Raw genomic sequence first — 17,180 nt, forward strand, 5'->3', positions numbered from 1 at the left:
ACCTGCCACACTTCCTTTGGAAGGGGCTCATGGAGAAGTAACACCAATTCAATAAACAAGCAAGAAAAAAACCTCTACAGACAATTCTGTGCATTAATATGCATAACACACACATACTGCATTTTCCTTCAAGTAAGGAAAGAAGACCCTTTTCAACATCTCTAAGAGCTGTCCCTCTTTAGAAAAATATATATACAATGGTCACAAACCAGCCATAAGGTCAAAAATGCATAGCTTTAATGTTGCTCAGTGAAAAATCCCCTTTGGTTCATAATGCAATTTTTCTGTTTATCCTGTAAAATGGGTAGATAAATATGCAAGGACGATTTTAATTGATGGCAAATCAATAACAAATGAGCAAAATTCTGAGCCTTAAAGAGCACATCACAATATAAAGAAAAAGGAACTTACATAGGGCAAAAAGAATTCTGCCAGAGACTTCCCATTCAACACCATTTCAGTGGCTTGCTGCATCAAACAAAAATATTTAACATCCTCAGCACAAAGACTTTGTGTCAAAGTACCAAGCTTCATAAAACATTATTGTTTCAACATGATGAGGGCCCCTAGATGCTCGGGCCCCAATAGATTATTCTAATCATTCACACTCTCAAAGACACCCCACATTAAGAGGAAGCACAGTCAAAGTCTGTCAGTTATTTTTTTATTGAAAAAATCCCATCACTGTCAACAAGGACTAGCTCCTTCACAAAACACATATTTCCATACTAAATGGTGGCAGTCTTCAGTAACCAGCTACAAAATATACTTTTAGGGGACTTCACAGCTGAATCCATGCACATAACAAATTTCTCATTATGAAAACTTTATCTCTCTTTCTTGACTTTTCTAGGGGATTGAGAGCTTCACTTTCCTTAGATTGCTTGGCTAGCTATTCATTCTAGCTCGCTTGCATTTCAATAAGTTGAAATGCAAGCTTTAATGTTAACAGAAGAGTTTGAATTCCAGAAGAGATGCCACAAAAATTATTCCCCCAAAGAGAACAATTTTGCGTACAGGCTTGCAAATGCTACACAAGGGAATTGGTTTTGAATTTCAACGTCTTCATGGAAAGTGGCAGAAAATAAGCCTATCTGAATTGATTTGATTGGTAATTTAAAACACTAAAAACAAAAAAACAAACAAAACAAAAATTCCAAAACCTAAGAGCCAGTTCCAGCATAGGATTGTACACATGATTTTACCTTCAATGGGATAATCTATACCTAATTTCTATTCTGACCCCACTTTACAGACACCATTTTGAAGCACTTAGCGAGCTCTGGTGCACCTGGTTCCTGCATCTGAAAGACAGGTTTGTAGAAAAATAAAACTAGGGCCACACAATTCAATAAATAGCACTCACACACACTCCGCAAAGTAGCGCTGGTGGAAAAAAATGGATGGAGAAATTCCGCTAAGGGAAATGAATGTCCTTGAATTTTGAGATGAGAGAATCAACTCCGTATTACTTGACTAAAAAGCAGAGGAGGAGGAGAAGAAAGAAAACAAGATCACTTGAAACAGTTGATGGTGTATTTATTCTGTATAGCAGTGGTTACTACTTCTCTTTTTTGACAGAAAGAAGGGGAAATTAGAGACAAATTACTCCTGCATTTTCTTTCCAGACAGCCGCCAATGCAGGGCCAGGCTTATTGTTACTGATGAGCAAGGTAGCCACTAAAGCAGCAATAGTGAATTGCTAGATAAAAGAGCTGTGTGTCCCATGCAGCCTGTCATGCACCCCTAAACTAGCCAGTTGCCCTATCATGTTGCTAATGTTGAAGTAAGAACTAAGTGCCAGTCCGGTCGGCTTCTGTATGTAGAATTGGGAGGGGGACACCCTCTTGTTTTTCACCTCAGGCAGCAAAATGTCTTGGGCCAGGCCTGCATAAACATGGCACTGTGTTTTAGGGTGACCATATAAAAAGGAAAACAGGGCTCCTTTATAGGGTGACCAGACCACCCGGAAAATTCCGGAGACCTCCACTGAAACGGCGGGAGGCTGGAGCAACCGGGGCTCAGCGTCCATTTACAGGCTTTAAACGGGCACATTTTGGGATTCTTCTGTTTGTTATATGTGGGAACTTCAGTCAGTCTGGGGGTTTGGTTAGGCCCTGTACCCAGAATTGTTATTGGCTTCATGGATTGCTCATCATTTTTACAAGGAGGAGGTGTGTAAATCCAGTCCATGGTTATTCACATAGCTACAGAGGGGGATGTGGAAATTAAAACCTGAGTAATTGTCAACACAAAACTGTTTTGACTGTCTGCGTTATTTAAGCACCAGCCAAAGGAAGAAGTGGGTCTCTAATTGATTTTTTTAATAATGCATTTTAACCCATAGACCTTCCTCTTCAATTTGCTTTGATATAATTGGCATGATGTATATTTTGGAACAATTGCTGATAATTATCCATCCTTCTAAAATAATCTTTTAAAAAATTGACAAGGTTGCTATTACCATCATCATCTCTCTTTTGTAGCTTGTGGCGGTTTTTCTAGATGAACATGATGGGCTTTGCCAAGTCATGCTGTATTTTACTGATTCAGAAATTTCCTGACTATTGAACATGTTTTAAGTGTGACAGCTTTCTGGATGTTGGTGTGGATGTATTTTGGTAGGCCTAGTTTCTGAAGGTTTTCCGGGGGGGGGGGGGGAGAATTGATGTCATACTGGTGACTTCCATAGCAAGTGGTGTATATTTTCCTCTCTTTTCCTCTCCCTTTTCTGCAACATTTTTGTCATTAGGTATTGCTATGTCAATGAGGTAGGTGTATTTTTCTTTTTTGTTTATGTCTGTTATGGCTGGTTGATTGCAAAGTATTATCTTGTCCCAGAATTGTTCTGTTCCAGCAAGATAATATATGAGTGCATAGCGTGGCTTGTCTTAACTTGTTTGAGTGTGCCTGGATCTCCTAGGCTTTGAAAGCATCTTTCTGACTAAGGCTACGTTCAAGTGGGCACGTCCCCTTGGGGCTTGACATGCCCCCCTGGGGGACGACTATGTTGTTGGGTACTCCCCCTTGGGAGTGCCCACTATGTTGTCCTCCTGTTTGGTTTCCAAAATATGGTCACCCTACTCCTGTATCTTTAATAGTTGCATAGAAAATGGAATTTCAGCTGGTGTCATTTTTATGTATGCAGCACCTGGTAAAAATCCCTGTTCATCACAAAACTTAAAGCTGCAGGAGCTATACTAGAGTGACCAGATAGAAAAGAGGGCAGGGGTCCTGCAGCTTTGACTGTTGTGATGAAGAGGGAATTTCACCAGGTGCTATATGCATACAAATGACACGTGCTGAAATTCCCTTTTCTATGCAGTTGTTATAGATACAGGAGCCCTGTCCTCCATTTCATATGGTTACCCTACCTGTGTGAAGGTTTGAGGCCTACAGAGGGAAGGTAATCAAGTCAGGCCTTAGAGGCTTGGTATTTTTCTGTTGAGAGGCGGTCTGCCTGAGAGGAGAAGTTTCATTTCTCCAGTTAAGTTTTGTTTCTTCAAGACTGAAACAGTACTTTCTGTTTTGGGGAAAGAGGGTATAAAAGAGGGAGAGAGACAGCCAGCAGCAATCACGAAAAGTCCAGAGCATGAGGAAGGAGCAGAAAGAAGCATCCTGAAGCAGTCTAGGTACAGCTTAGGGTAACATAATGTGATTTTTGCTATTTTTTAAATGCCTTTTGATTCACTCACTCCATTGACTAAATTCCTTTAATTGTAATTTGCTTGTTCACTAGTAAACTGTTGTGTTAAGCCACTCACCCCATGTCTACAGCTTAAAACCCACATCTACAGAAAAAGGTGAAAGAAGGAAGGTGGAACTCTTAAGGAGGCAAGAGATCCTTAAAGAGTTGCTCAAGGGGTCCAGGACATAGAAGGAACCTTGCAGGGCCGGCGCCAGACTATATTGCGCCCTAGGCAGGCGTGTTCTGAAGCCGCCCTTCCCCCCCGGCTCGCTCACTCACCGCCCCCTCACTTGCCTGCCCATCCGCTCGCTCGCTCACTCACTGCTCCCCCCTGCCTGCTCGCCCACCAGCCCCGCCGCTCCCGCTCCCCCTCGCTCACATGCTCCGGCTCCCCCCATCGCTCGACCACCGCCCCTGCTCGCTTGCTCACCGCTACGGCTCCCCCCTTGCTCGCCCACTCACCGCCCGCTCCCTCCCGCTCCCGGCTTTGAAGCCAGGACGGTGGGGTTGGGGGGCAGGGCAGAGGCTTTGAAGCAGCACGCCTGTAAGTGGCTTCCTGGCACACCGTACTGAATCCTCCGCCTACAACCCCAGCATCCTGGCTTCGAAGAAGCCAGGACGCTGGGGTTGGGCGGAGGCTGGGGCGGCGGCTTTGGAACAGCACACCTGGAAGCCGCTCTAGGAGAGCAGCTTCCGGGTACGCTGTCTGGCGCTCTCGTTTGCTTGGCGCTCTAGGCGGCCGCCTGAGTTGCCTCTATGGCAGCACCGGGCCTGGAACCTTGACATCCTGTAATTCATGAGGAGGTCCCCATCAAATTTAAATGAAACATCAGAAATTTCTACTTATTCAAATATATGCAAACATTTCCTCTGGAAAGGACAAATACAAAGATTTGTATTATAAGGAAATCATCCCAATCGACCTTGCAGATTCGAATGCTCTGAGTAGGCATAGAGAAGTCTTTTAAAAGTCTCATTCCGTTACAGGCTTTTAAATTAAGGCATTACATTCATACTCCCATGCCTTACTGAAATTCACCATGAAACTGTTTATCAAGCAGGAAGGAGTGATTTGGGAGCACTAGGGAAGATAGTAGAATTATCTTCCTACACGGCACAGTCAGCCTGTGGATAGAAAAGTTTTAACACAGCAGGGTGTACCTACCATGATCCAAGGACTGTAAATGCCTGTTGGCAGAAAACAGGCAGGGAAAAAGGTGTTTGCTTCCAAAGATACATTTTTAAAAAAATATTATTGAACTAATCAGTCTGGTTATGTCTGACACCACCCAACACTCTCTCTTGCACAAACACTATTCTCCTCAAATATACATACCTGCACCAACACCATTTTATCATCAATAATTCCTTAAGGGTCTAGCTACTGAGTCTTATTGAACCTAGGTGTTTCTGACGTCAGAATGCTGTTACAGTTCATCAGATTTGTGCAATTGCCACAATCTTGTGGCCAAGTAAGTATCTGGGGGGAACAGAGTAGGAATACAGCCATGATTTAACATGGATTGTTGGGTTGGGCAAGTTCATAGTTCAAATACAGAATGTAGAAAGCATAACAGGGAAGCCAGAATATCTAGGACTGAGAGCTGACCTCCCAGGCAGTTTACCCAGGGCTTCCATAAGACCCACTTGAAAGTCAACCAAAGCCTGGAGAATCTCCATCATAACAAAATCCCACCTTGAAAGCAAGGAAGATTCTCCAACTTTCTGGCATAATTGAGAGAGAGACGGTGGGCTGAACTGCATGTTACATGTAGTTCCATGATAGATTGGGGATGGTTGTTTGCACAATGTTGCCAGTGAGGCTGCAATTTGCAGAAGACCAGCGTAGGGAAAGAGCGGCTACTGAACCCTTTCCCCTTGAGCAATTTTTTTTGGCTGAAATTTATACCCCTAGAACTGCTTTTACCCTCACTGGTGAACAGATTTCCCCCTTTTGACCATGCTGGGCTTCCACTTCAAACTGTAGCTATATGTTAGGTAAAGTACCAAAAAGGAAACACAGAACTATATGTGAGGTCCACAGCTGAAGGACCTGGGTTCTAGACCTAGTAGAGGCCTGGCGTCCTGTGCATATAAATGGGGTCGTGATTGAACCAAGTTGATCAAATAAGCTCTTACAGCACATTTACAGAGGAGGATCTACCATCTGTAGTTTTCTCAGTATTGAAGAAAATACGCTTTTCCCCTTAAAAAAGCACCGATCTTTTAATTAAGCATTTCAGAGTTATAAATTCAAAGAGAAAATATCTGACCTACTTATAACACACTGTTATTTGATTAGCCCTTAATTGGCTGTGGAGAAGTCACTGACCTGGTGTGCGTGACATTACAGCTCACCATAGCTTAATTTACCCATGGGGCTGTCACATCATGCTGGGCACCTGCAGGCACCATTTTTGCATGGTGCCCAGCTTGCAGTGTTGTACAAACTCAGGCAACAAGGTTGTTATAGGGTTATTTGATGGTTATCTAACCCTCAAACAACCCCTGCTACTTGGGTTCGCGCAACACAATAAGCTACCACAAGCCAGGAGATGCAGAAATGGAGTCCTTGGATACCCAGGATGATACGATGGCCCCCTCAGATAAAGGAAGTCACGGTGGGCTGTCATGATGTGTGAACTGGCTCACTATTTCTTAGCCCGACATAGGAAAAACATAGGAGGCTGCCTGATCCTGAGTCAGACCATTGGTCCATCTAGCTCAGTATTGTTGACACTGATTGGCAGCTGTTCTCCAGGCTTTCAGGCAGGAGACTTCTACCTCATAGTGTGATGCTAAATGAGAAGAAACACTTTGGATAACAAAATGTATTCAAGAATATTAATAAGCACATTGTCCATGGGTCAGAGAGAGTTGAATTTCATCCTGCCTTATTCAACTTGACCAACAATTTCCTTAAACTCCAGAGGTAAAATCTGTGCAGTACACCTGCCTGGGATTTTTAAAGACCTGATGTAAACATTAAGCAGAATGTGTCACTGAAATGGCTTTATTAACAGATTCATGTATGATAAAACCTGAATATTTACATCCTCTCAGTAATTCAAAAGACAGGAAATCAAGGAATTCTGTCCATTTTGAAAGCTAGAAAATAACGGGGTACAAAGCTCATGTACAGCTATTTTTATAGAACTGCCTCTTCTGACTGTGCAACCACAGTCTGAAACAAAGAAAGCCCAGCACCTATGGACACATGCTGCTTGCACCTGTACGGATTTTTCATTCTATTTATCTGTGTAATTTTATTCATTTATCAGGACAGCTATACTGAAAGCAACATTTACAACAGAGTTTACAGTGGAACAAACAGAGTTTACAGCGGAAGAAAAGGTAAAACATAGTCCAGTGGGCACAAGGTGCTATCCTTTCCCTAATGCTATTTAATATTTACATGAAACCGCTGGGAGAGATCATCTGGAAGCATGGGGTGGGATGCTATCAGTATGCTGATGATACCCAAATATATTTCTCTATGCCTTCGACAACAGCGTCAGCTTAGTGTGTCTCCTCTGAATGAATGCTTGGAAGCGGTAATGGGCTGGATGAGGAAAAACAAATTGAAGCTGAATCCAGACAAGACGGAGGTGCTTGCTGTCAAAGGCTGCAACCTGGGTTTGGAGGTGTGTCAACCAGTTCTGGATGGAGTTACACTCCCCCTGAAAGACTACATTTGCAGCTTGGGGGTGCTTCTGGACCCGTCCCTCCAAATGACAGCCCAGATAGATGCGACGGCCAGGAGTGCCTACTATCAGCAGCACCCCTTCCTAGAGTTAGAACACCTAAAGATGGTAGTGCACACGCTGGTAACTTCGAGGATTGACTTCTGCAATGCGCTCTACATAGGGTTACCTTTGTGCCTAGTCCGAAAACTTCAACTAGTTCAAAATATGGCAGCCAGGTTGGTCACTGAAACATCTAGGGGTGACCACATCACACCAGTCCTAAAATCTCTTCACTGGCTGCCAATTAGTTTCCGGGTGAACTATAAAGTGTTGGTTATCACCTTTAAAGCCCTACATGGTTTGGGTCTAGGTTACCTGCAGGATCGCCTTCTCCCGTACAATCCGCCCCGCACACTCAGGTCCTCTGGGAAGAATCTACTTCAATCAGCAAAGACTAGGCTGACAACCATAACCCAGAGGACCTTCACTTCTGTTGCTCCCAGACTGTGGAATAGCCTGCTGGAAGAGACTCGTCAGCTTGACAGTCTTTTAGCATTCAAGAAGGCTGTCAAGACCGATCTCTTCCGGCAGGCCTATCCAGTAGAATTTCAGGATATTTTCCTATGTTTTTAGGATGCTTTTAGGATGTTTTTAAACAGTGTATACCATGTTTTTAATCAGTAATTTATGCTTATTGTTGTTCCCCGCCTCGATCCAATAGGAGAGGCAGGTAAGAAATGAATTATTATTATTTTTATTATAAATTCCATCCACAGGACATCAAATCTTTCAAATCTTCCCTAATAAATTGCTGCTCAGAACCCCCACCATGGACCATGCAGAGAGCTGCGCCTATTGGGTAGTACAGAAATCCAATAAAATAAATAAATAAATAAATAAATAAATAAATAAATATGCTCTTTAAATTTCCCTCAAGTTCTAAAAGCAGTTTTGGGGATTGGTACAAGAACTGTTTAAAAGGGCAAATTGGGTGAACATAGGGAACATAGTCTGACCTGGTCTTCTACTAGGTCAGACGATTCATCCAACTTGCTTAGCATTGTCTACTCCAGGGACTCTCCAGGTATGACAACTGCCATCAGCCCCAGGCAGAATGGCCAATGGTCAAGGATGATGGGAGCTATAGTCCAAGACATCCAGAGGGCATCAGGTTGCCCACTACAATTCTGGACAAGATGGCTGAAATGCTTGGGAATGTTGCTTTCAACTAGCAGCCAGCTCTTCAGGATCCCACACAGAGATATTTCCCATCACCTCCTACCTGATTCTCTTAACTGGAGTGAATACCAGGAATTGACCCTCGGACTATCTTTCTATCCTAGCAAGACATCCTCAGGGCTCTTTTAAAGTGATGGACACATTTTTAAAAGAAACAAACAAATACCACATCTGCAAGATTTGGTCTGTATTTGCTGCAGCACCCATTCTCTGAAATGCACTACCAATTTTCATTAGACAGGCCCTCACATTTCGGACATTTAGAGTGCAATCCTATGCATATTTAGACAGAAAAATGTCCTATAACTCCCAACATGTTTTTTTCAGGCTTTTTCTGAAGTGTGCCCCAGCCAACTATGCTCTGTAGTGCCCAGTAGAGTATATTATTTCACTGCTGATTAGTATTTATTTATTACTGGCCCCGTTCAGACAACATGCTAAACCATGCTGCTAAACCACAAAATGGTTAATGGAATGCATTCCGCTAACCATTTTGTGGTTAAGCAGCATGGTTTAGCGTATTGTCTGAACAGGGCCAATGTGTAGTTTTTTGTGTTTTTTTATGGTAATGGTATTGTATGTTCATTGTTTGATAACTCTGTGGAAAGCAGTATACGCAAATCAGTAATATATGAAATAAAAATAAATAAAACCCTCTTGTACCTAAATATATATTTTTAAAACTCAAGAAATTCTAATACTTTCAATGTTCTATCGGAGCTACCTACTGTGAGAAAACTCCCCACAGAAAATTCATATGCATCATAGCTTTCATTACTACTAAATTTCAAAGAAAAAATCATAGCAACTTTAATTTACTCAATTTCAGTCCCAGTGTATTGGCTTTTGGCAAATGTTATTGAAACCTAATGAACTCAGTAAGAACACCTTCATATGGCTGCAGTTGAATAATTAAGCATGGCAAAAATGAGGATTCTTCATTATTAAAAGCGTCACCAACTATTACAAAATCCAGTGTAAAACTCATTTAATCTAGATTCTAAATATAAAAGGGAAACCATAAAATCATAGAATAGTAGAGATGGAAGGGGCCTATAAGGCCATCGGGTCCAACCCCCTGCTCATCCACCTTAAGGCATACCTGACAGATGGCTGTCAAGCTGCCTCTTGAATGCCTCTAGTGTGGGAGAGCCCACAACCTCCATAGGTCACTGGTTCTATTGTCATACTGATCTAACAGTCAGGAAGTTTTTCCTGATGTCCAGCCGGAATCTGGCTTCCTGTAACTTGAGTCCATTATTCTGTGTCTTGCACTCTGGGATGATCAAGAAGAGATCCTGGCCCTCCTCTGTGTGACAACCTTTCAAGTATTTGAAGAGTGCTATCATGTCTCCCCTCAGCCTTCTCTTCTCCAGGTTAAACATGCCCAGTTCTTTCAGTCTCTCTTCATAGGGCTTTGTTTCCAGACCCCTGATCATCCCCGTTGCCCTCCTCTGAACACGCTCCAGCTTGTCTGGATATTATGCGTGGATATTATTGGAATGGAGTAGTAGTGGTGAATACGAGCCAGTAAGTCCTTAGTATAAATCTCACCTTAAGCCCATACACACAAGTTAGGTTAGGCAAGGCTTTCTTCTTTCTCCTTCAGCCTGTCACATTGCTACATGGGTAACAGTAACATAAATCTACTTTACAATGCTGTTGTTAGGATTACAGAGATAATGTATGAGAAGGGATTTGTACACATACAGTGGGATCCTGTAAGTGTCTATTCAGGAGAAAGTTCCATTGAATTCAATGGGACTCACTCCCAGGTAAATGAGTATAGAAACCTTAAGCCCTGATTTAGCTAAGATAAACTGTGACTTAAATCCCAATGAAAAGGACCAGTAGGTAATGTAATTTGTTTATTTTAGACATACATCCCAAATCCACAAAGGGGTGATCTGCATGTGGAAATTATGCACATGTGAAAACATAAAGATGATGTTCTGGGGAAATAAAATCTCATGCACCCAGCAGCTGTGTAGATGAGACTGCAACCCAGGAATCTACTTGTCCTTTCTGATGTTCCCTTTCTTGGAGAGAGGAAGCATGGTTGTGGCATTCACCCTTCTTCTGTTTATCCCCTTTTCAGCAGAGCAGGAGGCCGTCATTCCTCACTATTGGCTGGGGGCTGTAGGCCCCAAACACCTGAAGGACCACAAGTTGTCCATGCATAACGTACAACATAAATGTTCATAAATGTTCATGGGTGACTGAAGCTTCATTAATGGCTCACACCGTTGCCCCACCATGTATTTTGTTCACAAAGACAATGCAGAAGTCATTACTTGCTAGATTACAAGGAGGCTGGGCGAGACCAGAGAAAAAGATTATTATTGTTTTTAAATTTCCAGGCAGAGAATCCAGAGGTATCTCAGGAATATTAAGAATATTTCAGTAATGCTGCATAAAACAAGGTTAAGAGGGGAGCATTCAACCTATAATAGCTTTGGGAGAAACCTTTTATTTCATGAGGTATTCCTACGACATGGTTCACTAGCTCCCCACTCAGTGAGATGCTGCAGCATGCAATATGCAGCAGAGATTACAACCACAATGGAAACCAAATGGAGCATAGAAATAGCCTTCAGGAACTCAGGGGAATGCATTTTGATATTCAGCATGACTTTCAAAGCTTTGTGATATTTGGAACTCTCAATATCAGCCACTTCAATTATACTGCAAGTTTACTTTGAGTTGTTGTTGTTGTTGTTGTTTCTGTTTTGAAATGTTACACCAGGTAGTAAAGCAGAAGAGCGATATGGAATCATTTATCTCAAGCTCAAAAAAGGGTCAGTGGTGGTGGGGGAAGTTCACCTGTAGCAAAAGCACATCAAAACCAATGCAGTTTGTGTGGGTATTACACAAGTAGAACATCTGCAAAACCAAGTCCCTTGAAGCAGCTTAAATGTCTCTACTACTGAGAGGTCTAAGAGGGGTGTACTGCCCGGGGCTTTGGATGTTGTTTTGTTTTGGTTAGAAGAGCAGTGTGCCAGCAGGAGGAGAGTGTATGTGCAGGAAGGGTGGAAATTACAGCAGTAATTTATTTATAGCGCATACTGGCCTCAGCTCTTTGTTTAAAAATAAATGTCTGAAGAATTCAGCATATTTCTTCCCCATCGTCCCATCGGCCAGGAAATCCGCTACTAGCAGGTCAAAGGATGAATGACAGTACTGAAGCTACAGTGCTGCCCATACACCAATATTTGTAGAGCAATTCTATGTTGCACAGGGAATCTAGTGGATTCTGTGCAACGCCTATTCCTTTAGTTATTGTCTTAAAGTCAAGCTGCACCCTGCCATAGTGCCAAAAACTGATACAGTGGTAATAAAAATAAAAGTGGTGATGGTGGGGAAGATAACCTGCAAAGGGTTAATTGCTCCCCTACACTGATGCTAGGGTCTGCGCCCGCCAAAGTCATCCTTTTCCTCTGCTGCTCCCAGATTATGGAATGACCTGCCGGGAAAGATTCGTCAACTTAACAGTCTTCCGGATTTTAAGAAAGCTATAAAGACTGATCTCTTCCGGCAGGCCTACCCAGTCGAATTTTAAGATGCCTATGTGCTGCTTTTAGTGACATATTAGTTTTGAATGTTTTAATTATGTATTTTATGGCGTTTGCATTTGTGTTGTACCCCGCCTCGATCTGGAGGGAGAGGCGGGTTGTTGTTGTTGTTGTTGTTATTATCCAACCCCTGCCACCGAAGCTCAAAGCTCCCTTGCGGCCCCCATTAGCCACTGAAGTCACCCAGCTGGTATTCAAAATGTAAGTTTAAAGATGGTTTTCTTTTAAAATGGGGGTGGTGCGGGGCCTGCAGGCTCAGCCGTGGTGATTCTTTCACCAGCAGGGCTGGGCCAGATGGGCGAGGGGGATGGTGGCAGCGGTGGCACACTCAGGGGCAGATGGGCCCTTCTGAGCCACAGGCCCCTCGGTAGCTACCTACCCATTTTGACTGCTGATGCCAGACTTGACCCACCCGCATTCCATACTTTGCAACTGCTTCTACATTCTTGACATATTATTAGGGGAGGGGGGGGATGTTTGCCAAATCTGATTAAAAACGCAGGACTGCTCCAAGGATGGGCAGTTTTGCATTTTTTAAAAACTTTTAAACCACGGCTCCTTCATAACTACAGGAATAAAATGAAGTTTGCTTCTGCTGCTCTGACGCTAAACACATTTACATGGGGATAAGAAGCATTTTGTTGCAGAAAAGGATAGTATATTTGTAAAGTAAAATAATAAAATGAACAACCACACACATGTCTGGCTGAACACAAACTGACTCTAAAATGATTTTTTAAAATAATAGGAAAGAAAGGATGCTGCGATCCATGTTGGTCAGGTGATGACGATGGGCGTATTTGCTGGGGCCTCCATCACCTGCTGCTCTCTGGGTTTACGCACATCAAGTTTTATTTATTTATTTATTACATTTCTATACTGCCCAATAGCTGAAGTTCTCTGGGTGGTTCACAACAATTAAAAGCATAAAATACTACCTAAGATGCATTACAAAAGTTTAAAAGTTTAAAGCCACAGAGCACTGAACAAGTATTTGTGGCAATCATGATTGCTTCTAAGATCTGTTAAACTGGACTCATGCTAACCTGGGAACTAAATTTGATATGTGAGTGAAGATTACAAAAATACATAAGAACGTAAGAAGTGCCCTGATGCTGGATCAGACCATGGGTCCATCTAGTCCAGCACTCTGTTCACACAGTTGGCTCTTTTAAAGATGTATTTGCTTCCTTAAATGAAGGAAAATGTCTCCTGGAAATAAAGTATATCCCATATGTACATTAGGTGATAATGTGTAGGGAGATAATAATATGTACTGCAATCTGGTTATTTGTGCAATGCTTCTCTTAAGCACCTGGCCTTCACAAAACCACTTCACAATACCTTTCCTGTTATATACATTAAGAGAGCAATCCTATGCCCCCTAGACAGCATCAAGGGGACAGAGGATATTTTGGTTTCCTGGCTTGGAGCCATGAAACCATGCTCCTTACCCTTTCTCCCGCGCCCTCGCTGCCAGAGCCCAAAACTGGGCTGGCTGCTGTTATAAGCTTGCATTTGCAAGGATGAAAGGGGGAGTTCCTGGGGGCAGGGAAGGGAGAAGCCTGGGAACATGGGAATACAACGTATCCCCAGCAATTCCCAGCCTCCTTTCCTCCCCCTCCCCAAAGCCTCTGCTAGAGAGCCGAAACTGCCCATCTAGCTAAAATGCAATGCGCCTCCTGCTCTGCATAGGATACTTGTAAGACTCCAATCCTGAACCAACGTTCCTGGGAGTAAGCCCCTTGAACTCAATGGGACTTACTTCTGAGAAGACATGTATATGATTCTGCTGTTTGATTATATTCACTGGCTATGTTACAAATGCTTATACACACATATATTGTGAATGCGAATTTCACACAATGCAATATTTTCATCTTTTTCTCTCTCTACCATGACTGGATTAATTTGGGCAATTATCTTAGCAGTTAGAGCACTCTGTTTAATGTCAAGTGGTTTATTTTGAATGGCATCTGGTTCAAACTAATAGAAAAAAAAAACATTAACCCCCCCCTCACAAAAAATGTGTGTAGGTCAGAACAACCTTTCCAGACAAAGAAAGATGTACAAAAATAACAGAATGTCCTCGCTTGAAAATTAATGACAAGTAATTTTACTTAGCTTCAGGGCCACTTAACAAATTCAATTCCTGGTGAACCTTGTCCTCTATATTGTGGTTTGAATTTTTGTGAACCACTCAGAGGGCTTCACCAATAGAAGTGTATAGAATTGTACTAAATAAATAAATAAATAAATAAAAATAAATAAATTACTATAGAAATGTAATAAATAAGTAAAACAAATAAATAGAAAGAATACCCATTTTGCCTAGGTCTCACTGAAGTTTCTAAAATGCCCTAAATGAAGAGAGAATGCCACCTGAGAGGGCTAAGCTACACATTACCCTTGCTGTGTATTTATTGCCTTGGGCACAGGGTTGTGTGTATAAGCCACCTAAGGACCCCAATCTGATTGGGATGGCAGGGGGGCTGAGAATTATTTAAAGTCTCCCTACCCCCATGTTATGATCTGGAGCGGAGTGGGGTGGGTGGGAGGCAGGCTGACAATTTGTAAAAACAACAACTCTGCACTAACGGCCAGAACTAAAACAGCTAAAATAATACATAGTTTTGACTTGACAATAGAAGGAATTATTATTATTATTATTATTATTATTATTATTATTATTATTATTTTATACTGCCCAACAGCTGAGGCTCTCTGGACAGTTTACAATTAAAATGATAATATACCAAAAAACAAGATTTAAAAATGAAAAAAAATTCATATAAAACCAGGATAAGTTATAGTCCAGGGAAAGCTTGTCTAAAAAGATATGTTTTCAGGGGGTGTTTGAAGGATGTTACATTTTGTGTTCTTTGTAGCCGCTCTACACCTATGGAAGTTCCAGCAACCCTAAGAACAGTTTTAAACTATTTTTTGTAATGTTAGGACACAATCCTATTCACAGTAAGACAGAGAAAGCCCTACAACTTCCATCCAGCTTTGTTGTGTTTTACTTCGTTGCATGTTAGTATGCTACATCTTTATTATTTTTTAAAAAATGTAATGTACTTCCATTTTGAGCCTTTAAAATAGTTCAGAATATAATCAAGAAATAAAATATACCCCCTCCAAAAGACTATTTCCCCCAAAATGTCCATAGCTCCTTTGAGACCTGTTACATTGAAATACATAGCTTATGTGTATATGTAATGACAGACTACTGGAATAAGGTTGGACCATCACTTTCACCTCAATTTATCCTTTACTTGGAAAAGGAAAACCATTTCTCCAATATAATGAGACAAAGGAGCTGAACATCACTTCAATTTGACTTGACCTGTCAGCCATCACATGCAGTGGCCCCAGTAAAGTACCTCAAGTCCTTAGGTGTGCTGAACCTGTAAATGAGCTAACTGAACATCCATATTCTTGCAAAAAGCATTTCATAAAAGGGGGCTCCATAAATCCACTGACATGGAAAACCTAGTTTCCTTGAGAAATTTAGTTACCATGACAATTTATAATAAGATGCTGCTATAGGAAAAGAAAGAAAGAAAATGCGGGGTGGGGAGAGAGGACAAGAAAACTGCCTGACGATGTTGATTAATATGCTGGCAAGTTGCGTCTGAATTTAAAGTTTTCCTCCAGCCTAACCGGCCCGTTAATATTCCAAGAACCTGAGCAACATACCTCAATGGCAAGGTAAGTTCTATGATAAATGTGTTCTCCAATCTGTGCACCAGTCAGGCAGCTATAAAAATCAGAATAATTCATGCAAAGATTTCCATTATGTTTCTAAACACACTTATTTACATTTTAAATCACACAGCAGACAATATGAAATATCCTTCATTTAGACAGGTGTGAATCAGGAAACAGATGCATCCATTAAGCCAGAAACAATTCAATGAATAACAACAACAACAACAATGAAATGGGGTGCAGGGAGACTTCGCCACCTCTTGGCTTAAAGAGTTTGGGTCACCAAGTTAACTTACTTGAAAGAACACAGCCATGGCTCCTATTATTCTTTTCTCTTGGATTGCAGTCCCGAAGCTGTCAAAGTCATCTGGATTGTAGAAATAAATCTGCATCTGTGGAAAAAAGGGAAGGAAAAGGCATTTTTGAGAAACTGAGGCTGGATGGAGCAGTGGATAATGGGTTGCTTGCAAACCTGGAAGACTCAACTTGGCTCAGTCTTGAAGGTCACTGCGTGAAACCTGGAGAATCTCTCTGTAGCATCTAATGATGATACGAATCCAAGAGACAAGCTGACAGGTTGTGGCAGGGCTTGGATGAAGTATAGGCATGGATGGCCCCCTGCCAAGGGCTAACACATAGCAGGGGCTCACTGAGAGGAGTCCTCCTAGATTTGCTTCTCCTCTTCACCATTGCAACCTGCTTGTTCACCTGCCTGTGGCTCTGGCCCAGTCTGGTGGCAGGAAGGAGGAGCAGTAGATGCCACTACCTACTTGCTCACAGATCTCCCTCTGTGTAAATCAAACAAATGGCAGCAATGGCGAGAAAGAGGATGTGGAGCAATAGCAACTGGTGACCCTGGTAGAGAGAAGGTAGACTCACAGATGGAGGAGGCCCAGTGAGGGTGTCTTGTCCACCAGCCCTCCAAAACCTGGAGCCGCACTGTGAGGTAGAGTCATATGTAGGATGACCATAAGAAAAGGAGGACAGCGCTCCTGTATCTTTAACAGTTGTATTGAAAAGGAAATTTCAGCAGGTGTCATTTGTATATATGGAGAACCTGGTGAAAGTTCCTCTTCATCACAACAGTTAAAGCTGCAGGTGCCCGTCCCTCTTTTAAATCTGGTCACTCTAGTATAGCTCCTGCAGCTTTAACTGCTGTGATAAAGAGCGAATTTCAACAGGTTCTCCATATATACACATGACACCTGCTGAAATTTCCTTCTTAATTCAACTTTTAAAGATACAGGGGCCCTGTCCTCCTTTTCATATGGTCACCCAAGTCAT

At 42.1% G+C, this 17,180-nt stretch overlaps 1 protein-coding gene across 4 annotated transcripts in view; it reads right to left on the reverse strand.

Annotated features, from left to right (window-relative positions):
* PTPRG (protein tyrosine phosphatase receptor type G) overlaps positions 1-17,180 on the reverse strand; it is a 689,896-nt gene that overhangs the window by 225,939 nt on the left and 446,777 nt on the right. For all 4 annotated transcript variants that reach the window (XM_063122069.1, XM_063122068.1, XM_063122070.1 and 1 more), the window contains exon 5: positions 16,193-16,288. In XM_063122069.1, the coding sequence (XP_062978139.1) occupies positions 16,193-16,288 (96 nt within the window). The remainder of the gene's footprint in view (positions 1-16,192; positions 16,289-17,180) is intronic.

The sequence above is a fragment of the Elgaria multicarinata genome, chromosome 3, assembly GCF_023053635.1.
Source record: "Elgaria multicarinata webbii isolate HBS135686 ecotype San Diego chromosome 3, rElgMul1.1.pri, whole genome shotgun sequence".
Taxonomy (NCBI): Eukaryota; Metazoa; Chordata; class Lepidosauria; order Squamata; family Anguidae; genus Elgaria; species Elgaria multicarinata.